The sequence below is a fragment of the Podarcis raffonei genome, chromosome 5 (assembly GCF_027172205.1).
Source record: "Podarcis raffonei isolate rPodRaf1 chromosome 5, rPodRaf1.pri, whole genome shotgun sequence".
NCBI classification, from domain to species: domain Eukaryota; kingdom Metazoa; phylum Chordata; class Lepidosauria; order Squamata; family Lacertidae; genus Podarcis; species Podarcis raffonei.
The window spans coordinates 78,348,188-78,372,795 of NC_070606.1; the positions used below are offsets into that span (position 1 = coordinate 78,348,188).

The following is a 24,608-nucleotide window of genomic DNA, read 5'->3' on the forward strand; positions in this document are numbered from 1 at the left end:
GTTACACCTGTTCAGCCTGTGTGAACTTAGGGGTTTTTGTCCCAATGTCATTTGGCTTTTAGTTATGCAGAAGCTCATCTTTCATTTTGCTGACAGTCCCCTATGTTTGGATGGGTTCTTTCGGAAGTGTTGATAATCTTCTTGAGATTGTACCATCCTGGTTTAAACATTGCATCAAATTGTTTAAAGAGCACACCTGAATTAATGGTTGTCGAAACTATTTTACTCATGCTTTGGGGACATTTTCTCTCCATGAACCCTGCCCATGCACATGAATTTTAAAATGGAGTTTAAATAAGGACGCAAGAATGACCTTAGTGGGTCAGACAGGGCTGTCTTAAGCATATGCAGCGCCGGGGTGCAAAGATCTGCCCAGCGCCCCCCCGGTTGCCCCGTCCCAGGTGCACAGGAGCCAGTTGGCTGCCTCAGCATCTCGCTGGCTTGGTTGCCCCCGACCTCGTGGCACAGAGCCTGCTGCAGCACTCCGATTGATGGGCGGGCTCTTCCCCGGACTCAACTCTTGGGCCCCGAACTCTCAGCCTGGCGCCCCTGAGAGCCTGGGTGCCCTACACCCCTAGCGCCTATGGGTAAGGCAGCCCTGGGGTCAGATCAGTATTCTGTTTCCCACACAGCCACATCTAAATGCATCTGGAACAGTCTTCACCAACTTAGTAATGCATGTAAGTTGCGGGCTTACTGTACACACATGGCTAGCAAAGCCTAATTGTCTCTTTACGTGGATCAAGCAAAAGATGAACCTTCCATTAGAGCAATATAAAAACTATGGATGCTGCTCTCCAAATGTTTTTGGACTCTATGCTGGCTGGGGCTGATGGGGATTGGAGCCCAACAACATCTAGAGAGTCACAGGTTCTCAACCTTGGTTGACGCAGCGCTTTCATTCTTACAGATTTGGAACTTGACTGCAGAGGCTAAGGACAGGTTGTGATTGCTCTAGACCAGTAGCCTCCCAGCTGTTGTTGGACGACATCTCTCGCCAACCCTGGCCATGGTGGCTGGGGATGATAAGAGCTCAACAACAGCTGGAGGGCCATAGGTTCCCTACCAGTGCTCTATACCCTTAAAAACACCACACCAGAACATTCTGTTTTCACATGATTGGGTAATATTATTACATTGTGCTGCTCACAATTGTGGAACTCTTTCTCTCTTGGATATTGTGAAAGTTTTGCATCCAAACAGATCCTCCACTGCAGAACAAAGGAAAATACTGTCAAGGTGTCCCTGTTATCTGCTCAGGTTCTGGATGTCCTCGACCCAGCAAAGACGAAATCTGGGAATACAGCATACAGTGGTACCTCGGGTTAAGTACTTAATTCGTTCTGGAGGTCTGTTCTTAACCTGAAACTGTTCTTAACCTGAAGCACCACTTTAGCTACTGGGGCCTCCTGCTACCGCCGTGCCGCTGGAGCACTATTTCTGTTATCATCCTGAAGCAAAGTTCTTAACCTGAAGCACTATTTCTGGGTTAGCAGAGTCTGTAAAGCCATTTCCGAGCTTGGGAGGAGAGGGGGTTGCGGGATATCCCCTCCCACACATGCGGGGGCGGGCCTTTTGCCCCCGCGAGATCCAGGGAATCCCCGGGCGTGCCTGCTACCCGGCCCGCCAATCGGCGGGCTGGGGAGGCGTGGCCTTGCCTACTTAAGGCCAGGCACGCCCGGGGACCGCCCTCTTTCCCCCTGGCCAGCTGAGCGGGTTTCCCATCCCACCCACCCTTTAGGCTTAGCTAGCCATGACCTTGCTATGGACTCCGGTTGGTCGCCGCAAGGGGCCTGGTAGGAATTTTTCCAATTTGGCGCACTTTCAGCCTTTTGGTTTTTTCGCCTACCTCGTAGCAAACGTCACAACTTCCACGGTATTGGTGGTTAGGCATTGGCAGGGGTCTATTGTTATGCAAATGAATGGGGGGGAAGGAAGCGCCATCACCTTCCCCCAAGGAAAGGGTAGTCCGGTAGAGGACTCCGGGGGGCGTTGCCTTGTCCGAAACCTAGGGAGGTAAGGGCCTCCGGCACGCCCCAGAGCGGTGACACCCGTGGGATCCTAGTTGGCGTACTTCAACAGGTCTCCCACGGCTTGTGGATAACCCTTCCCGGTCTCCATGCCGGGTAGTCGATAGGAGCCAATGCCTAAAGCCAATACCTTTCAATTCTGTAATCAATAAAGTTGTGGCCTTTTTATGCCCATTAACCTTAAATAACGTGTCCAGTGTCTTCATTTCACATGGGGGAGGGGACTTGCCACGCAACCTGAAGCACCTGTAACCTGAAGCGTATGTAACCCGAGGTACCACTGTATTTCCATCAGGAGAAAGGCTGTTCCTGCTATAGTTTTGCCCATAGTCAACTGGCATGATAGTGGTTGTAATATTTGCAGGAGGCAGTGTGATGGAGTTGCCATCATCTCTTGGCCTTGGCAGAGAGGCAAGATAAGATAAGTGAAACATGCATTCGGATCCAGGAGTGGAGCAAGTAAACTATATCTAGGTCTGGGCTGCTACATTTTGATCCTCATGTGTGTGTTTTTAAGCAGTCAGTAAGAATAAACCACAAGTTCCTATAGTTCAGACGTACCAGGAAAAGGTATGCCATTTTCAGATTTTCAGTTAAATGCACATTTCTTAAAAGAGTCTTGAAGTATGAATTTTATTCAGGTCCCAATAAAGTAGCTGGCATCTTAAGCATGTAGAAAAAGGTTGCTAATTCTTGCTTTCCCTCTTGGAGGGATAGCGTCACACAACGGTTGTGGGCTTAGGCTGGTGGATCAAGATTTGTGCCATGTTAAGTGCATATTCACCTGTTCTGCAACAAGCTAGATGCAGAGAATCATGTATGGTCAGCAGTCTAATGCAGTGGGAGTTCTGTGCCTGAAGGGTCTTGGCACAGACTGCGGTCTGGGATCCAGAGTTCTCCTACTCTGACAGAGCACAGCCTTATATCACTAGAGTCAAAGTTCTATCCTATGTAGCACGTATAAACAGATGCCTTTTGCGGCTGCCCTAAGAATATAATTGACAGGCAATATAAAAATATTTACAATAAATAAATAAGGTACTCGGCGCAGTTTCTTGGAGACAGCTGTATTCTGTTGAAGTAGACCAAAGGATCTTTCTTTGCATCAATTTTTCAGCCAAAGTGCCTCCAGTTGCCCAGAACAAGCAAGAAGAAAAGTACACTGTCCTACTGCTTCCTCCTCAGTCTCTGCTCATGCACTGCATACTTATTAAACTTAAAGGCACTTTATATTCTTTTTTATGTAAAATGTTTAGCAGCTGAATGGCAATTATACATCTGCACTTCTTTATATGCAGATCTGATTGCTTTTTTATTTTACAAAAATAATCCATATTGTCTTTAAAAAAACAACACACAACCCTATCAAACTATTTTCTACTGGTTCTTCCATTGCCCCACAAAAAAGGACTCCTGCGTGAAAGAACTAAATTTCAGTATTACAAAACTGGCAGCACCTTTTTGTTTAAAAACAACAACAATGGTAAGATAGATACAAAATATTCATATTTGTCCACAAGGTAACGAACAGTCATCCCATTTCTTCTTTTTTCTTTACGTATCTTATATTTCATACTTCTTGTACTACTACCAAATGGGAAGTAAGAAATAACTTTTTAACAAACCCATCCTTGCACTAAATATTTCAAGTTATATTGCAATGCATTTGACTGACTGTAGTCAAGATGTAAGTGCCTTAAGTTCTCTTAAGTCGCTTTAAAAATACCTCTAACATATTCACATCGGAACATGATACAATTTTTCTCCAAATCTTTCTGTCTGTTACTGTGTCTACTGTAAACTGAGAATCGCAATTTTAACAAATCTGACATGACTGCTTTTGATTAAACATATTCGAAAGCCAAACTTTGGCTCCTGATTAGCCTTTGTTATCAATTGTTCAGGCTGCATTTCTCGTCTCAGATAACTTGAACGTATGTTACTGTGGAATCACTGCCAAGCTGGTTCTTAGCCATGCACTTATAGATGCCAGCATCTGACAGCTTTGGATTCTGAATTACTAATGTTCCTTGTGGATGGAGAAGTTCACTTCCAGATGGCCGGCCTTTGCTGCCTGTGGAAAGTAACGAGTGGTCAGGCAGCTCCCATGTAATTTCTGGATTTGGTATTCCCAGTGCCATGCAGTGAAGCTGAACTGGTACCCCAGCCACTGTGCGGATATTCCTTGGCGGTCTGTTTGTAATCCGTGGCGGGTGTGCCACAATAATTACAAAAACAACTACCGTTGAATCACCAGCGTAGTTCTGAGCTTTGCATGCATAACTTCCTCTATCATGGATGGTGGTTTCTCTGATAATGAGGGTGCCATTTTCCAGTAACATATATCTCCCATTAATCTGAGGCCGGTCCAGGATGTCACCATTGGGGACTGTCCATATTATGCTTGGCTTGGGGCTTCCACCAGCAAGACAGTGAAGGGATAATGCTTCCCCACTTATGCTTTTTATTGTTCCTCTTGGGTGGATAAAGATGGTGGGTTTCTGGCCAACTTCCAATATGATCAACTTTTCAATGTAGCCAACTTTATTTTTAGCAGCACACCGGTACTTGCCTGCATCTGCTTTGGAAGGACTGTAGATGACAAGGGTGCCGTTGTCCCCCAAGAAGTAATGGAGTGTTCTAAAACCACTGGAAACCCTTGTCCCATTGGGTAACATCCAGATTATCTCGGGAGGCGGGTTTCCATCTACAGAGCAGTTCAAAAAGGCAGTTTTCCCAGCCTTTGCTATTACTTTCTCGTTAAATGGATTCCTGAACATTGGTCTCCTAAGCATTTCTAACACCTCCAGCTGGACCACCAATATGCTTTCTCCGCCATCATTACGTGCCACACAGACAAACTCTGCCATATCTGAAGACCTTACGTTACGAATTTCAAGAGTCCCATTTTTGTGTACTGTTATTCTACTCCCATAGTATGGGGCTGTTAGGAAAATATTGTCAGGCATAATCCACATGATTTGGGGTATGGGCGTTCCTTCACCTCTGCAGTCTATTTGTTTCTTTGAGTGTTTTATGGCTGTTGTTTTAATGATAGTCTTGTTTGTATACAACCCATTGATAAGAGGTGGTTTAGAGATTACTTCAAGTTTATAAAGCCTTGTATCATCTCCACCAGAGTTGCGAGCAACGCATATGTATTCTCCAGCATCTATGAGCCTCACCTTTGTGACGGACAAGGATCCATTAATATGAAGAAAATACCTGCGATTGGAAGCTGAAATCATGTCGTTGGAAGGCAACAACCAGAAAATGTTCGGCTTAGGTTGACCAGTGGTTTCACAGTTGAAAAGTGCAGTGTCTCCTGCTCTGACCTTTACATAGGTCTTGGAATTCTGCTTGATCCGTGGCGCCGCTGCTAGCACTGTTATGTGCACCTTCATTTCGTCTTTCCCAAGTGTGTTTTGAGCATAACACGTGTAGTCGCCCTCTTCAGCTATTCCCACCTTGTTGAAATACAGTGTCCCATTGTCAAAAAGAGTGTACCTACGAGACCTGTGCCCACTGTCATCTGCTTGCATCACGTTGTTGATCATTGTGCCATCTGGCAAACTCCAAGATATCTCTGGTTCAGGGGACCCGGAAGCTTTGCAGTCCACTTTGAAGTCCTTCCCGTAAGGCACCAGTTTCTTAAAATACTGCTTTTGATCGATTTTTGCAGGCTTCATTGTCACACTGACTTTCATTAGGATCAAGTCGTCTCCCATTTTATTCCTAGCCACGCATATATAGTCACCAGCATCCTTTTCTGTGACTCTTTCAACAGCCAAGGATCCATTGGGATGCACATGGATTCGACTCCCCATTCTAAAAAGCAATGGAAGAAATGAAAGGTGTTTAGGCCAGTACACTTAAGGACAGGCATAGGCAAACTCGGCCCTCCAGATGTTTTGGGACTACAACTCTCATCATCCCTAGCTAACAGGACCAGTAGTCAGGGATGATGGGAATTATCTCAAAACATCTGGAAGGCCAAGTTTGCCTATGCCTGCTTAAGAGCCCTTCTGGGAGAAGCCAAAGGCCCCTCCAGTCCAGAAGTCTGTTTTGACAGCAGTCAACCACATGCCTATGGGAAGCCCACAACCAGAATCTTATGTGCCAAAAAATACGGAGACCGTAGCTGTAAAACCGCTGATTCTCAATGACATTAAAGACAAGCTAAGATACGAGTGCATTGAGTAGAAGCATTTGGAAGTTCCTTTGAGTCCTCTTCAGGAGTCATGAGTGGAGAGTATGGCTGCATCAAGCAACTCCTCCCATGGGATCTGTGCATATTGTGTGAACTTCTGCGCAAGGGTGGGGGGGGCTTCACACATACATGTATGTGCAAAGGCTTCCATGTTGGCTTATATCAGAATTGTGCAGGATTCCAGGTTGTGTGGAAGCCTTTGAATCCCCTCTCCCTCCATCTATAGGTACAGCTTGACTTGGTGGGAAATTTCCTTTGTCAAATGTAAGAGCGAACTGCAAGCCTACTTGTTCTTCATATGACATGCACTAGTTTGGATCAGGAAAGTGCAAACATATCACTCCTCTGCTCATTCTGTTTGGAAGCCTTGCAGAGAGCTGGCAGATGTTAATTATGTGGACCAGACTCCAGGGATCTGCAATCTGTTTGGATTTAGATGCTTTGTTTAGGTCAGTCTAGAGATCACAAGATTTGTTACTGCCAAGCTCTAATATGGAAACCACTGGCTTCACTTAAGAACTCAATTGATGGTTAGTGGCCAAAACGTTGGGCAGAACTGTATTACTATGAGTTAAAGCAAACTCGTCCAAAATAAAATAAAATAAAATACTATGATATTGATACTATAGAGCTGCAACCACCCAACCTAGGAATGAGGTTTTAATGGAAATAATACATTTACAAACAAGAACTCATAGGAGCCTTGCTTGTCCCTGAAGTGGCTGTGGTGAAGACAGCCCTAACTGGAGTGGAACAGTATGGTAAAATGTGCTTCAACTCTTATATCGTCTTTCTCATTCTTAAATACTGTAGCGCTGTACTGCTCTGGCATCTAAAGGTGCAGTACAAAGCTTCCACACCTGTTAGTGGAGTTTAAAGGAATGCCAAGACCACAACTGCATCTGCAGTCATGCCCCTCACAGCATCTGGGTAGAAAGGTCAGGGCAATGGCTGGCGGCTTAGCCAGCAGAGTTGGCTGGAGAAACACTTCCATCAAATTCGACCACTACCACTCCATGGCCTGGTGTAAGGAGGGTTTGGATTGTTCTGCAAGTCACTCAGCAAATGACAGCTAGACACCCCTCGTATCAAAGTACCAGAGCAGCTCAGCAAAGGGCGTCAAGAAATTCATTTGTTTGATTCAGCCCTCTTTGACACAAAGGCAGAACAGTTCATTTGTCCCAGAAACTTTATCGTTCTTCTCCAGCAAAACACTATCCAATGCAAAACCCAATGGTCCCAATATACTGTACTTTTCTGTGTATAAGACTAGCGGGTTTTTTTAATTAAAATTTATGTTTTTTTGTGAGTGGTCTTATACATGGATACAATCTCCCCCATTTTCTCAGTTTGGAGTCCCCCAAAATAGGGGGCGTCTTATACATGGGGGCGTGTTATACACGGAAAAATACGGTAGCAAATCAAGCAAATAAGTAATGCTGCGAATTTCACGAGACCTACCTGTGCCACTGATCAACAACAGCTTTTGAAGGTAATCTCCATATTATCTTGGGTCTTGGCTCTCCTGTAGCTGAGCAGTTCAGAAGCAACCTGTCCCCAAAATTCAGCTGAGTCAGTCTTTGGGATGAAACTGTGATTCTGGGGACTGTATCGCTATGTTCTACCTGGATGATGACCACTCTCCTCTCTGAGCCAGTGGAGCTGGTGGCTATGCATTCATAATTCCCACTGTCAGAAGGGCTGATATTCCTGATGTAAAGGGTTCCATTAGGGAAAAGGAAAAATTTTCCATTTATATACTGCAAAGGCTTCACCTCTGTTCCATCGAAGAGAACCCAGTGAACGTAGGGCTGTGGGTTTCCTTTGGCAGTGCAGGGCAGCTTCAAGCTTGCCCCAATATTCTCCAACATACGTTGCTTCTTCTCTTCCAGTATAATGGGTGGTGCAGCAATAACTTGCAGCCTCACCGTCATTGTATCTGAACCAGCTGCATTGCTTGCTGTGCATGTGTAAATCCCTCTGTCGTAAACACTGACTTTCTTTATCACCAGCGTGCCATCTGCTTGCACAGAAACAGCCTCATTTCCCATAGAAGATTCTGAGATGTAAGTTTTGTTTGCGAGGATCCATGATACGGTAGGAATGGGACGGCCTTCGGCTGTGCATTTCAGGGCTACTGGCTTGTCAGAGTGAACGGTAATAATTTTGGACCTTCCCTCCAAGATTCGAGGTGGATAAGTCACCACCGACAATGTGATAAGAAGCCTGTCGGAGCCATGCTGATTGGCAGCCACACAGAGGTACTGTCCACGGTCCTGGATGTTGATGTTCTGGATGGAGAGAGTCCCGTTGGGAAGAACCTCAAATCTGTTATCACGCTTGTGTTTTGACACATCAACCCCTAGTTGAAAGAGATGGAAAGAAAATTAGCCTAATCTCTGTATGAAAATCTTCCTTTTTTGATTTGCTTGGCAAATCAAATAGTTTTTATTTTGGTTTTTTTACTCCATTTCTATTGTTTTTGTGCTTCATCCCTTTTCTAAATTTTTCATCCTAAAAACCCTACTTTAACAAACTACCGTATTTACTCGAATCTAATGCTCACCTTCTTTGGTCAAATTGTGTTGCAGAAATTAAAGTGCACGTTAGATTCGATGCCACATTTACATTCACCAGCAAATTTTTTGTTTTGTTTCAAGGTTCTGAAAATTGAGGTGCACGTTAGATTTGATGGTGCATTTGATGAGTAAATATGGTATTTTCATATATATTAGGGAACCAAAAAGATCAGCTGTAAGCTCAAATTATCCTTTCATATGTAGAGTTATATAGTAAGTAGAAGTAAAATGCAGGTAAGTCATCAAAGTTGTAGCCCTGCATCAAAATAAGAAGATGGGGAACTGCCTTATACAGAGTCAGACCATTGGCTCATCTAACTCAGTGACTGGCAGTGGCTCTCCAGGCAGCAGCCTCTCCCAGATGTATCTGGAGATCACAGAGATTGACCCTGGGACCTTCCACATGCAAGGCACATACCCTACTGCTAAGTAGGGCTGGGCGATATTTGGTTTTCAACATCGTGATATATCCCCAGCAAAATATTGTGATATATCAGTCTGAAATAAGGATGGAGCTATGTACAGGCACTGGCTGGCTTCACAGTTTCTCTTGTATCTTCATTTTTGCATAGCGCGTGCACACACACACACACACACAGATAACGATTTGTGAAATATTGCCTGGTCAAAAATTATAAAACCGATCTCACAATACGGACTTCAAACTGGTTTTGGGTGATATATTGATATATCACCCACCCCTACTGCTGAGTTATGACCCCTCCCCAATACTGCTTTTCAAGTCCCACGGAAGAAGAAAGGATTTCTACAACTGTGTTTAAAAGCACGATTGTATTTATAAAACCACATTTCCTCTAAGGAGCTCAGGGCAATACATGCGGTTCTTTTCCCCCGCTCTCTATTTTGTCCTCACAATTGCCTGGTGGAGAAGGCGGCTATTGCAGTATGGCTGCCCCAGGGCCACACACTTTTGAACCAGAGTCCCCCCAGTCCTAGCCCAACACACGAATCACTATAACACAATGGCTCTCATTGCACCCTCAAAACCCAACCCTAGAGATATAAGCATTCTTAAGATATTAATACTGCCCACACTACATTCTAGCTTGTATCTTGTGTATATATAATAAAAGAAAAAGAAATATTCCATGTAAACTTGAGAAACGTACCTGATGATACCTTGGTCCAGTGTATTATTGGCCGAGGGTTCCCACTGGCTTCACAAGGGATGAAAGCATCTGAATTAGCCAAGACAGTAAACGCTGCCAGTTTCCCTCCAATTATCCTGGGTCTTGCCCCCCTGCGTTGGTGGAACAAATCTAAGGTTATCTGATTGGTGGTAGTGACTTCCTGGTCTATGGTCTTCTCAGCCCGATTCTTCATGTGATTGTTCTTATCCTTCCTCCACAAAGGAGTATATTGTGTGGAGCTTTGTGGGGACTTAAATCTGCCCAATGTGCTGACTGTGAAAGTTTCGCCACTTTCTGCAGCCTCCTGCCAAGACAATTCCCCCTGCCTGGGAGATGCAGTGGTTTGTGTGATAGCTGGCATGAGCATTGTTTGGGGTACTAATGGGCTAGGAGACTGTGTGCTGGGGTATCTTGCATTAGTAGGAGTTTGGGTACTTATCTCAATTTTAAGAGAAAAAGCTGCTTTTGTTGTTTGGCCTTTTTTGCTAGCTTCCCATCCTACAGTCTGATCTGATTCCTTATCAGCACCCACTGTAGTAGCCAGAGTTAGTCTGCTGGACTCTGGTGCCCGTGTTACCAAGGATGTGCCTGGTATCGCTGTGATCATGCTGGCTGTGTCCAAGAACGATACAGTGAGCGGGATCACAGTCGCTGGTTTTTCAGAAGACGAATTATCCACTGCTATCTCAGTAGTGACTATATTTTCAGTATGGATATTCCTTATTAATACCTGAGTGGCTGGTGTGGATTTATTCTCTGCAACTGTGTCAGTTGTGCCAAGGCTGGGTGTCCGTGGTGTAGTTCTAATGGCATCCATACTAGTGGATTTCGAAAACAGTTCATCTGTTAGGGGGCTGGCAGCTTGCCTTATGCGTTCAGCTGTTGTTAAAGCAGGAGAAGCCGTGGGTTTTTTGGACACCGTAGCAGAACCTTTTCTGAGAATGATGTTTCTGGATGAAGACACGGGATTTTTCAGAGGCCTTCTCCTCCTCTGACCCCGCCTTCTGCCTGGTCTTAACGCTCTGAATCTGGCAACGTTAGTTTTAACACGGACAGTAGTAGTTGGAATGAGAATTGGTAGGATGCTGCTGGTGGCATCTGTTTCTTTTCCTAGAACAGTTGTAAGATTGGAGACAAAGGCTGAAGATGGCAGTTCTGCAGCATCAGGCGATAGCAGGGGGACTAGTTTTACTAGCATCATGTTGTCACTGGTGGGTTGAATTAGGGGATCATCAGTTTGGTTCTCAGTCTTTGAAACAGCACTTTGATATGTGGGTGATGTTGTGTATGCTGGCATTGGAACTGTAGTTTGGAGAGGCAAAACAAATACTCTAGGTGAGGGTTCTCTGCTTGTTTGCATATTGGGTTCCTCCTCCAGTAGCTGCTTTTGTGCATCATTGCTTCCAAGGAAATTATGCAAAGGAATTTCCCCTGTTGGAACAACGGAAGAGGCCTTAGTTTCAAGAGCGGAAAGGGTAGATTTCATAAGCAAAGGTGACATGTCAGATGTGGTTTCCATGCCAGTCCTGGGGCTGTGGATAGTTGCCATTGGGAGTCTGATGCTAAATGATGGGTTTGCGTTGGTGATTCCTTGTAATGCTGCACTAGATTTTACTTCTCTGTGCGATACAACTTGCGTGCTTTCAGGATAGAAGGGGATTGTTGTTGAAGTTGTATGCTCTTCAGCTGCAACCAGTTTGTTTCTTGAGAATGCCCAAAACTGATTTGCAGTTGTTGCTTCTGGGTGATGAGTTTTATATGAAGTGGAAACAGGGGCTTGAGAGACAGTCTGTTCAAGAGATTTGTTGGGAGGAGATAAGGCAGGTGTGCTCACTTCCACAGGAGGAGGTAGAATTGTACTTGCTTGAGCAAACTGTGATTTAACAAAAGCAAATCTACGACCTGCAATGTTGGAAATATGGCCAGGTCTAATTATTCGTCTTCTATTAGAGATTTTTCTTCGTCTGCTATACTGCCTGGGGGGGAGTGGTGGGTTGTGAGTTGTAGCACCCCCAACTACCTTAATCTGCTGGTGAGTGACAATGGTTGAGCTTGAAGGTAACTGAGGCACTATTTTTTGTGTACTGTAAGCATGCATATGACTAAATACATCATCATCAGGAACATTGGCTGTCACTAGAGATACCTGGTGATTGGATTTCTTTGATACTTTCTCAGTTGCCTCTGTAAATAAATCAGGTTTTTCAGTATTTTTGTGGGTAGCTGCAGACAGGGTATTCTTGGTAATATTCATTGCTGGTGTGATTGTTGGTGTGGCTTTTAGTTGCAAATTGTTTCTCCCAGATGATATCGAGCTCTGAAAAGTACTTAAAGCTTCTGTAGAAGTACTTAGTGGACTATAAAATGGTGTTGTTAATGGCTCCATGTTGGCAGATAGTGTGTGAGATGCTTCGAGAGACGTTTTTTCAAGTTTAAGTTCTGCAAGTAACTTCTGGTTCTTGGGCGTCTTGTAATTCATAACCACTGGGCTGGTTACTGGAGTTGTGGTTTCTGTAACCATGCTGGATGTTGCCAAAGAACGGAAATCATTTGACATGCTTCCAAATTCTGCTGTCACTACATTTCCAGAGGCTTCTCTCAGAGTGGATATCACAGGTCTTTTAGTTGCTAGTAGAATAAATCCTTCCTCTGGAAATATATCATCTCCAGATGTCTCTTCCAGATTTTCAGAAGTCTTTGAGGACAACAGAACCTTTACTGTTGGTTTTGCTGTGGCATTTTCTTGCTTTCTTGGAAAAGTGGCTTTTTTCTTCGTTTTTTCCAAAAATGCTGCCCAGCGCAATGGATCAATTCTCCTAGTGGAAGGATCAAATTGCCTCAGGCGCCCTCTAAACCGTTTGTTCGTCTTGTCCTTGTTGCGCCTGTAAATCTCTTTGCGATTGGCACTGGCTTTGTTCTGTGTGGGCTGATTTATATATGAATCTTTAGTGGGTTCCTCGCTGGTTACTTGGGTTTGCCTGGCAGATGAAGGATTTTGAGGTTTGGTGGTAACTTTATACTCTTCATTGCCAGATCCATCTGCTGCTTCATCCTCTAGCTGAATATCGAGTTTTTGTGACCTGTTCAAATTCCTTTCAACTACTACTTGGTAAACCAAAATATCAACGCCATATTTATTAGCAGCGACACACATGAAGTAACCACCATCCCGGTCTGTTGTTCGTTGTATTTTTAATGTGCCATTGTGAAAAAGAAGCTTGTTTTTTGAAGAGTGCTGAAGAACCATGTGCTCAGGTAAGATCCAGGTAACAGGGGCATCTGGGGCACCTGTAGACGGGCATGGAAGGTGAAGTGTGTCACCTAAAAATATGGGAACCTGAGGGCCGTTTAAATGGCTGTGTTCTATATAAGGATCTATCACAGTAATCCTAACAGTCAGGACATCAGCATCAACATAATTGGTTCCTATACAGTGATAAACGCCACTGTCAAAATTATCTGCTGCACGCAACATGAGTTTTCCAGATTTTTTTATCACGATTCTCCCATCTTCACTAATATATGGTGCTCTAATCTTGCTCCCATCTGCTAATACCCACTCAATTACAGGGGTAGGGTCTCCAAGCGCTTGGCAGTCCAGTTCCACAGACCCCCCTACTAAAACGGTGTATTCAGTTATTGTGGTGTTTTCTCGTAAGATCATGGCCCAGTTTTGCCGTTCTGATTTTGGGAGATTGACCGGGAGGGCAATTTGAGCATTTGTGAAATACTGGATGTGCAGAGTGTTGAGAGTGGTTGATGTCCTGTCCAGTTGCAATGAAACTTGTCCCTGCATCAACCAGTAAGGCTCAGCTCTCAGTTCAGCTTCTACATCAGTGAATAGCTCGTCATTTTTGGAATCTGTTTGCTTGTACTTATAACTGATGTAAGGCACTTCTGTCAATAACAGTTCCCTTTCCAGTTTTAACGGAGAATCGCTGTAAAGGGCCAGGATGCTCCACAACTGCTGAATATACTCGTGGTCAATGCTACACACAAGGAATGTTGACAAGGATACTTCAAGTACTGTGGTGTTGTCGATTTTGTTTAGTGTAACTGGAGACATCTTTGCAGGCTTTTGCACATTGCAGATCAGGTTTGCTCGATTTCCAGCTTGGTCTGTCATGTTGAATACCATGGATCCTATGGGAGCCATAAAATCTCTGGGAGAAACTGACGTAAAGCCACCATCCTCAGGAGCAGTGATGCTTTTCAGTTTCAAGGCTGGATCTATAGTTGGCTTAACACAATTAAAATCTGATGGTTGCATGCCACTTAACTGCTTGCCTTTAAAAATTCCAGGATTGGCACACAATGGGCATTGCAGAACACCAGAAACACCTCTGTCTTTTTTGCACTTGACAACATCTGAAAAGGAGATAGAAACAGTAAAAATTATTTTTGCTTGACTGATTCACGCATAAAAGCAACAGGTCCTGTTATGCTGATAGATATTTCTGGTGTCCATGAAATATGACAGACCTCAGTCAGCAATCATTTGGATCTGTTTAGGAGCCAGCCAGTGCAGTAATTGAGGATTAGCCATGGTTACTACACAATGGAAAGGAAAGGAACCAGAAAGGAACCAGAACAAGGACAAAGGCCTGGGACTCAGCCCTCAGAACGAGCACAAGGGCAAGAGGATGCTAGATGTAGACATTAGAAAAATTACACAAGAACAGAGAAGACAGATTTGGGTAAGGCCACACGTTTAATGCCCATTGCCCAAAGTTTATGTTGAAATCTGAACTTTGGTCCTGTGTTATGTCTAGTCCCCATCTTGCTTCAATGCGCATGTTCTTGGCCATAGACTTTCCCCCCACTTTCTAATGGGCATGCGAATGCATAATTGCATTCAGAAAACTGTCCGTTCCTTGCCCACCACCGGTCTAGCAACAAAATAGTTCCCAACGATAGAAAATATCTACTCTCCCACCCCACTAGTTAGGAATGCTTCCTCCATGGGTTTCAAATTATTTCCAACAAGAGTTGAACATATAATTTTTAAGAGGTATTCCATTTTTCTACTTGGTATTGTAATTGGAAATATATTAGAACACGTTGTTGTTTTATCTGTTACTCATTTATACAAGTTTTTGCAATAAAAACATATGCTGTAGGATCAGAACAGTAACCTATCTGTGGCTATATCTTTAAACGGCGGCAAATACATATTTGGGAGAGGAATTTTGCCAGACACAGTTTTATTTGAGATTGTTCTATTTTATTCATTTAAAGTTTTTGGCATCTCCATAATGTGAAGTTTGTAACACAAGCTTCTTGCCACATACCAGAGAAGAGGGAGGAAGTTGCATTTTTCTCTTATAACTATGGGATAATATAAACAAGAGAGGAACAAATGCTAGATTCCTGTGGAAGTTATATGCAAGAGCTGTCAAATCTCTAGACCATTTTGGTGAAAATTCTCATTTCTGTATTATCTCTCCAGGGAATCATTTGTCAAACACATCTTTTGGTGAAGCAGTCCAGGGGAAAAATCCCTTCTGTTTACAATTAGTTATGAAAACAATGGATTCAAATATAGCAAACTCTACTGTTCCATTAATAAAGAAAATGTGACTGAATCTGCAGACTTGAAAGTGCCCTAATGTAAAATGAAATACATCAAAATATTCTGTATTTATGATCAAGAAGCCTGCAACATTTTCTTTAATAAAAAGGATACTCCAATTAATCTGGCATCAGATTTTTTAGTGAATACAAGTACTGTTGACCATAAAACTGTACAAAAACTAGGTTGCAGGCACACTTGAGGGAAAGCTTCATCTATTGTGCCAGGCGTGATGCACTCAAGCACAATCTTAAAATAAAATCCATGTGCTTTTTCAGAACCACCAGCCTTGTGTCTGATCAACGTAAGATTTATTTAATCAGGGGATAGCCCTAGTGGTTAGATTTTATTTGAAGGAGGATGTGGTCTCTCAGATTTTCTTTTCTTTAAGGTATACGATGCTATGCTGAAAATCCTAACAATTATTGCGGTGCTGTGATTCCTGGGCACTGGAAATTGAAGTGCTGGCGAAAATTAGAATAGCTTAAAGGAGACCACCAGCAGTTTGAGGTATTTTCTTACACATGTTCTGTGGGGAAATAGCTGGTTAAGTAGCACTGCCAACAGAACCAATGGCCCTTTTGAGGAAGAGTGGGACACGGGTGGCGCTGTGGGTTAAACCACAGAGCCTAGGGCTTGCCGATCAGAAGGTCGGTGGTTCGAATCCCCGCGACGGGGTGAGCTCCCGTTGCTCAGTCCCAGCTCCTGCCAACCTAGCAGTTCGAAAGCACATCAAAGTGCAAGTAGATAAATAGGTACCGCTCTGGTGGGAAGGTAAATGGCGTTTCCGTGCGCTGCTCTGGTTCACCAGAAGCAGCTTAGTCATGCTGGCCACATGACCCGGAAGCTCGGCCAATAAAGCGAGATGAGCACCCCAACCCCAGAGTGGGTCATGACTGGACCTAATGGTCAGGGGTCCCTTTACCTTTACCCTTTCAATATGAAGCAGAGAGTGTGGCTATTGGGGGAAAAGGAATTCTTATTGGTGGTCCCCTTGTTGCAGGACAAGCTATCTGGGTGGGGTGGGGGCTCACCTGCCACCTACATTAATGCATTTTCAACAGCAAATACTTTTTTGTTGTTCTCCCAAGCCTTTTAACATAATTATATCTGCTTTTAACACCATTTAAACATTGATAGCAATATTTCAGTCTCTGCTTTTATGGTGGTGGGTTGTTTTTAGCCCTAAATAATAGTGCTTAGACTATTGGACTACGGCTAGCATGATGTTTTATTCTTTGTCGGTGGTTCTGCATTTTTGTGATTTCTGATATCAATGGTATAATATGTTCTTAAATTGCTTTAATGCTATTATATTATGGGATAATTGGCACATAATACAATACACAGAGTAACCACAAAGGCTTCAAATGGACCATTTAACAGCCACATGAACCTCCTACTATTTTTATTTTTTATTTTATGGAAACCATTTTGGAATCTTTGTCAGAGGAGGGTAAAAATGCTTCCAGAAATAAATGCAAGTTGAGTATATAAATAAAAAGAGAATATTTGATACCTGGTTGCTGTTCCGCCCACTCACCAAACCATTTCATTTCGCAGTCACAAGCCCAAGGGTTCCCGTGAAGGTAGAGGCTTTCTAACTCGGACATATATGTGAAAATGTCTCGAGGCAGAGAAGAAAGCAAGTTGTCAGACAAGTAGATATGCTTTATGGAGGATGTTTTGAACATCTGGAGGTAGCACAAGGTGACGAAAGTATCCGAGTGAAGCTGCTTGAGCAAATTTCCTTCCAAGTGGACTAGTTTCAGTGATGTAAGGCCATAGAAAGCTTTGGGGTTTACAAATTCAATTTGGTTATGATCCATGTGCAACCGTACCAAACTCACGAGACCATGAAACATGCCTGCTTCAATAACTTTGACTTTGTTATAGCTCATCTTCAAGACCTGTTGACAGAATAATAATAATAATAATAATAATAATAATAATAATAATAATAATAATATTAAAAAATTGAGCAAAATAGGAACACCATCTGAAGAATAAAAAGCAACCCTATTCAAATGTTACATTAAAGCAAGGGAGCAGCTGGTTCAGCACTGAGAACAACTTTTAAAACTGAAGTTAGATAGGCTGTAAACCTGCACCCATAGTATGTATGCTATTCGTTTTTTAAAGGGCCGAAGGTAAAAATTTGGCACAGCTCTATACAGAACCAATGATGGATAATTCCCAGTTCATTCTTACCTGCAACAGGCGCAAATCAGAGAATGTCCTGTCTTGAATTGTATGTATCTGATTACTGTGCAACATCAACAACTCCAACTTCTCCAGGCCAGAAAAATCTGTTTCAGTCAGTTTAACCAAACTGTTGTAACTGTAACAAACATTTCATTCCAGATCTGGGTTTAGTCAGTCAGCTATAGTTCAAAGGCAAAACAAACAAACAAAAACAGAGTCTCTCTTTTGCAAATAAGCAAATAAATTTTAGTTAAAACTTGCCATGTCAATTTCAGAATAGCTTTATCAGTACAGTGGCAGATGGAAATTCGTAGGTATGCGCACCCCTAGAATGAATGCCTATGACTTGTGATTATGCAGGTTGCTTTATTTACTTAAAATAGATATATTCCACTTCCCTGCTGGAACTCCCAAAGCACAGCAAACCAACAACTTTCCAAACTATATAGTAGATACTCACGAATTCACAATGTAAACAATAAAATGCTATCAAGCTTTCCATGAAGCATACCACCTGAGTCATCAGCAAAGACGCTGGAATAGTTTAGGCAGGGCTTATACCTTAAAGCCTAACCTCTTAGTGCTCTTTAGTATTCACAATAAGGGTTCATGTCCAGCTCTAGTTATCAGTCACAGTGACTCCTTGCTAGCTTCCACTTTCAGTGGAAGTAGTATGAAGGTCCACTAGGCAGAGCCAAGGCCTCCCCTCACCAAAGTGCTGTTGAACATAACCTGCACAGTGAACAGAGTACTGAACCTACATTGGCACAAATCATTTACAAATCATTTACTGAATCCAAATCAGGCACTGGTGCCTTCCCCTGCAATCATACTCTATGCCTATCCCTAAAGCTACCTATAGTGCAGACAGGTAAGGAGAGTTTGCATGAGTATGGAGGTCCTGCACTACAGGATACAGCAGCAAATAATCACTGCAGACCAACCATTTTGGGTGTCTCCATCCGCACTGGTCATTAGAGACACCTGTAACTAAGAACTTTTACTCAGATCAGCTCATTTCCTTCTCCCTCCCTATCTATTTTCCTTTGGTGCTGTCCATTTTTACAGCATAAATCTGAGGGCAGAAACTTTTTTTAAAAAAAGAAATGATTTGTAAGTCACTTTGGGAGCCTTTTTTGGCTGAAATGCAAGGGGAGGAAATCTTTAAATAAGTAACAGCATCCCCAGACCTTTCCTCAGTCATACCATACCTATGGTATTGGATAGGAGAACCCTGAGGCTTTCATCGGAATACTATACTTGGAGCAGCCAGGGCAACTAAGCATCATGGGACCTGCAATTCCCATGACACTGAGCTACCAGGGATGTACTCTAGCAATTTAAAACAAAAACCTAGATACCATTGCTTCTGATAATCTTGTGGCTGCATCATAAGAGGAGAAGTGCATGAGCCTCAGGCCTATTGTTGCTTCTGTATGTAATGCTAAAGCACTGTTTAGTATTGCATCCAAAACAGGTACAAGGCTGCCAGTATGAAACAACAACAAAACGGGAAAGAGAGAAAACTCATGTGATGACAAACACACAGGCGGTCCACCCTGTCATCATAGGCAAGTTCAAACTTGGTTAATGTCTCAGTTGATCAAATGAATCAGAGCTTAATTCAAGTGAAAGTTGATACACGGATTGGCAAGGAATGAAGCAAGGTGGGCTTTGATCTCTTCCAAGTCAGTGAAATGGGGCTTCACGGATAAGTGTGTGCCCCAGTTAAGTCTCCTATGGCATGTTAGTTGTAGCAGGTGGGGGCAACTGGTTCTCCTTACCGCACATTACAAATTCAAGCAATATTGTTGTAAACCTACCCTAAGTTGATGCGTTCCACATTTGGGGAGATTTGTGCTGGGATGGTAGTGAAATACCGGAATGTGCAATGTACTTCGGTGGGTACATAGCAAGCGCAGTGCTTAGGACACGCACTGCTGCGAGGAAAAGTGGCCCAGCAGAACCCAAGCAGAAATCCTAGAAAACAGGGGTTGCGTCTTCCTGTTCCTTCCATCCTGCATGGAGACCTTGACGCAACAGCAATCTTAGCAAGCGTGGACAAACAAAACTGTAGGGAACAGAACACAACACAAGTTATCATGTCAAGATGAGACGTCACAAATTCGTATCTTTGACCTCAGGAGTTGTTTAGAATAAAGCCTGCCTTAGAAACAGTACAAGAAAGGTCCTTCATATTATTATTATTATTATTATTTTAAAAAAACACAACAACTCTGCAGGGGTTTCTTGTTTGTTTTTTAAGAAAATAACATTCCTTCACAGCTTCTTTCTTTTAGTGAATGTGGGGAGGGGAGAGTTCGTGTTGACAGGTATTAAAAACTGAAATCTGACACGCTACTGAGTCTATTGTTCCAAATAAATAAGCCCACTCTTTCATTATTTAGAGTGTTCATAAATCTGTTTGTGGTTTGTCTTTGCCAAAAAACACGTTGAGTCCTTCTTTGCCAAGTAATTTAGGCCTCAGAAAAAGAAAAAAAATAAGAAGTTTAGAAGACGACTGTGGTGGTTAAGAAAGCTAATAAGCTATGACAGGACTGACAGCAGTTAAACTTTATCCCACTTTCCCCACGGTTTTTTAGATTTTACAAGCAGTGCCCCCTTCCTCCTCCTCCTCCTGTTTTGTTAATGCTGCAGAATCAGAGCAGAGTTCAACTGTAGATTAAAGGGGCACTGAGTAGTCTTATATTTGAATAAACAGTGTTTACTGTTTGGCTAGGTTAATTTTAGATTAATTAATATTTTGAAAGTAAATGCTAGATTTTCAGTACAGAGCCTTGAGTCAATACTGAGCATTCTATAGCGCTCTTGAATGTACAAAGCACTCCACTCCTTAAGAGTAATACATATTGAGTAATTAATTTCACAAGCTAGCATAATAAGTGCAGAATGTAGAAGGTTAGAATGGTGGACTCTATTGCTCTTTGTTGTTGTTTAGTCGTTTAGTCGTGTCCGACTCTTCGTTACCCCATGGACCAGAGAACGCCAGGCACCTCTGTCCTCCACTGCCTCCCGCAGTTTGGTCAAACTCATGCTGGTAACCTCGAAAACACTATCCAACCATCTCGTCCTCTGTCGCCCCCTTCTCCTTGTGCCCTCCATCTTTCCCAACATCAGGGTCTTCTCCAGGGAGTCTTCTCTTCTCATGAGGTGGCCAAAGTCTTGAAGCCTCAGCTTCAAGATCTGTCCTTCCAGTGAGGACTCAGGGCTGATTTCTTTCATAATGGATAGGTTTGATCTTCCTGCAGTCCGTGGGACTCTCAAGAGTCTCCTCCAGCACCATAATTCAAAAGCATCAATTCTTCGGCGATCAGCCTTCTTTATGGTCCAGCTCTCACTTCCATACATCACTACTGGGAAAACCATAGCTTTAACTATACGAACCTTTGTTGGCAAGGTGATGTCTCTACTTCTCAAGATGCTGTCTAGGCCTGTCATTGCCCTTCTCCCAAGAAGCAGGCATCTTTTAATTTCGTGACTGCTGTCACCATCTGCAGTGATCCTCTATTGCTCTAGCATGCTGCAAATGGTTAGGGAGTGTCAGGGAGAGGCAGCTTCAGATCCCTACTCCGCTTTGCCAGCCCTCTAGGTGACAATGGGCCAGTCACCCACTCTCAGACTAGCCAACCTCATAGGGTTGTTGTGTGTGTGTGAGAGAGAGGGGGGGAAATAAGGTATTTCTATCCTAGCTTAGAGGGTGGTGTGATATGAATACTGCTAATAATAATAATAACAACAATAATAGAAATGATTGCTGGTTTTGATTCCAGCCCCGCTCCTCCCCAAATCTCTAACGGGGCATAGTGAGTTCATGGCCCAGCCCAGATCTGACCCAGAGGCTTTCTGATTCCAGCTACAGTAGCTCTTGCAAGGTGATCAAGTTTCTCAACATTCACCTCACAGACAAGACAAATTTGTCGCTGTCCTTTTGCAGACAGGATTGCTGATCGTCATTACGCACGGACATTGTTGGGAGATCTGCTCTTAATTACTTGTTTTCTCCCTCTTCATGCATGTGGTCTGCTGCATGAAAGAAGCCGGCGGCTGCATGCACAAAATAGCGATTGCGTAACTTGACCAAAGGGATGCTTGGCCGGGGAACAAGAAAAAGTCCGGCCGGCAGCCTTTAAGTTGTCACCAATGTTCGTCCTCCTTGGAGCAGACCCATTGTGTGCATAATAGACAGGGCTGACTTAGGTCCATTGATTTCAGTGCGTCTAGTCTAAGTAAAACCCTTTGAAAACAATGAATGACACCAATGACACCTTTCCTTTTGCAGTTGCCACCCAACTTTCAGCGATAAGCCAGGCTTCTGGAAAGAAATCCATAGCACCACACCATTTTTAAAAAAATGCATCACAGCAAATAAATTACAAATAAAGAGCAGTTCTCGAAAGCAGCTCAGAAATAATCTCTACTCACTTGCAGGCTGCAGCAGCAGCAACCCAAAGTTCCCCACGCATTTAAACAACCAAAAAAACAACAACACGTTTATTATGGCATAAGCTGTCTCGGACTAAAGTCCACTTTTATCAGATGCATTGAAGGGTTGTGCTCAGTTGACAGGTGGCCTTTTGCAGAGTCCTTTAGGAGGGGGGGAAAGGATGGAGCCCACCGCCACGAACCTGAGTTAAAACCAGCCGAAAGAGAGTAGAAGGGTCCGTCCTTACCTGCGCTGTATCCCCCTTTCTTTCTTCCTCAATAGCCCTCCATCTTCTCCTGCCGCCCACCGAGATCCTGCTCATAAATGGAGAGGCAAAAAGTTCACGAGCTTCCTAAGGCTGCGAGGGAGGAAGAAGCCGCCGCAGAGGTGAGAGGATGGAAGTTTGCGAGGAACACCAGAAACACGCCCCCCGGCCCTGTGGCGGCGCGAGGGAGGGAGGAAGGGCTTGGCCGCCTCGCCAAGCGAAAAAGGGAAAAGCCTTGGCGCGCTCCGCTCGCCGGAGCCTCGCCAAGCGTCTGGGCTTCCCCGAATCGCCTCAAAGAGAAATGTGGAGGGGTGGGGTGTCCACTGGCCGGCGCTCTCTTTCTGGGCTTGCTCACACGCCCCCTTCCTCCCATCCTCCCAGCGACCGGGGGTGGAAGGGAGCGCGGAGGCGTCGCCTGCAACGGGGAGCTCCTCGCGCGCTCCAAAGCCTTTACGCTTCGCACGTGGCGCCCAGCCGGGCTCTGGGTCTTTCCCCCGCCGCGGGCTTTGTTGCACCTTTGCGCCCGCTAGCCCGTTCCCGAGAGCGGCCTCCCGCTCGGGTCGTCTTCCGTTCGCGCCGGGCTGCCCCACTTGTTGTTGTTGTTGTTTAGTCGTGTCGGACTCTTTGTGACCCCATGGACCAGAGCACGCCAGGCACTTCTGTCTTCCACTGCCTCCCGCAGTTTGGTCAAACTCATGTTCATAGCTTCGAGAACACTTCCAACCATCTCGTCCTCTGTCGTCCCCTTCTCCTTGTGCCCTCCATCTTTCCCAACATCAGGGTCTTTTCCAGGGAGTCTTCTCTTCTCATGAGGTGGCCAAAGTACTGGAGCCTCAGCTTCAGGATCTGTCCTTCCAGTGAGCACTCAGGGCTGATTTCCTTCAGAATGGATAGGTTTGATCTTCTTGCAGTCCATGCGACTCTCAAGAGTCTCCTCCAGCACCATAATTCAAAAGCATCAATTCTTCGGCGATCAGCCTTCTTTATGGTCCAGCTCTCACTTCCATACATCACTACTGGGAAAACCATGGCTTTAGCTATACAGACCTTGGACTGCCCCACACTCTCCTTCAAATTCTCCCGCTGTTTCCCGGGTGCTGCCTCAGTCAGCGCCACTTTGATGCCTTCCTCACGGGTCCCTTTATCTCCTCAGCCCAAGCCCTTCAGAGCTTCTTGCTTGAGAAAAGACTTCAAAAAGCAGCAGCGTGTGAGAGGGCATAAAAAAAGTGCGAGAGGCAAGACTTGACTCTGTGAACACCTTTGTATGCAGAAAATCTAAAGAGTGGTGAGGGGACACCCCCGCCAACCTGTTATCAGAAGGTTATCCCCTCTGATGAACCAGTTATCTCAGCCTCCTCATCTCAACCCCTTTAATTTTTCCTCCTCTCAACTGGTTCCCTCAGAGATGGGGGACCTTCATGGGACAAAGGGCATGGGTGTAGCCAAGGGGGTGGCTAGAAATATTATTGAAAAGCATTGGAAGTACTCAATTATCTGAGGTTCTGCTTCCCCCACCCCCAGCAGAAGCCTGCCCCCTCCCCCTGCAATTTCCCAATTTATGGGACATTTTTATCTGTGACTTCCCAAGAGAAGCTCAACAACTTTGCCCCCCTCCTAACAAAAAATCCCTGCTGCACCTGCCCTCATGCCCCTTTTTCAGGGCTTACAGCCACAGGGTATCTCAGCCAGAGATGTGCTGGATTCTAACCCTGCTTATCCCAGTAGATCTTGCTATAGCAGTGGTGTCCAAACTTTTTTAAAAGAGGGCCAGATTTGATGAAGTGAAGGGCCGTGACCTTTTTTTAGGATTGAAGTTGTTGGGCTTTTTTAATGATTTTACCCCAGAGGTGTTGAGCTTTTTTTTAGGATTGAAGTTCCCCAGGAAATAAACTGCCACAGGGGCCAGATTAAACCAAACAGCAGGCCGGATTAGGCCCCCAGAACAGACTGTGGACATGCCTGTGCTATAGGATTGCTCTGGGGGCAGACTTTGGTAATCTTTCATAATATGGCACCCCGTTTGAAGTCAAAATTTGGCGCCCCCAAAAAGGATCTTCTCAATTTTGTGCCCACTTGGCTCTGTGCCCTGTGTGAGGGAACCACTCGCAGCACCACCCTAAATCCGGTGCTGATTGCTCCCTTATTAAGTTTT

At 44.2% G+C, this 24,608-nt stretch overlaps 1 protein-coding gene across 3 annotated transcripts; it reads right to left on the minus strand.

The window, feature by feature from the left end:
- Positions 1-2,651: 2,651 nt before the first annotated feature.
- IGSF10 (immunoglobulin superfamily member 10) lies at positions 2,652-22,801 on the minus strand. Of its 3 annotated transcripts, none has more exons than XM_053390280.1 (7): positions 22,439-22,801; positions 19,571-19,818; positions 17,754-17,883; positions 17,062-17,452; positions 9,950-14,338; positions 7,702-8,602; positions 2,652-5,858 (listed from the first exon to the last, which is right to left on the minus strand). In XM_053390280.1, exons 1-7 carry the CDS (start codon positions 22,511-22,513, stop codon positions 3,950-3,952), a joined length of 8,043 nt encoding a protein of 2,680 aa, XP_053246255.1. In that variant the 5' UTR covers positions 22,514-22,801; the 3' UTR covers positions 2,652-3,949. The 3 variants fall into 3 exon arrangements, with proteins under 3 accessions (XP_053246255.1, XP_053246256.1, XP_053246257.1); XM_053390281.1 differs by lacking the exon at positions 22,439-22,801 and adding an exon at positions 22,191-22,238; XM_053390282.1 differs by lacking the exon at positions 22,439-22,801 and having other exon boundaries at positions 17,754-17,926; positions 19,571-19,669.
- Between the last annotated feature and the right edge of the window lie 1,807 nt (positions 22,802-24,608).

Bases quoted from the DNA above. Each gene is read 5' to 3' on its own strand.
- IGSF10 (XM_053390280.1), bottom strand. From the start codon at position 22,513: ATGAGCAGGATCTCGGTGGGCGGCAGGAGAAGATGGAGGGCTATTGAG. The intron at 19,819-22,438 runs GTAAGGACGGAC...TGTTCCCTACAG, and splicing joins GAAAGGGGGATACAGCGCAG to TTTTGTTTGTCCACGCTTGC. The intron at 17,453-17,753 runs GTAAGAATGAAC...TTCTGTCAACAG, and splicing joins CTGATTTGCGCCTGTTGCAG to GTCTTGAAGATGAGCTATAA.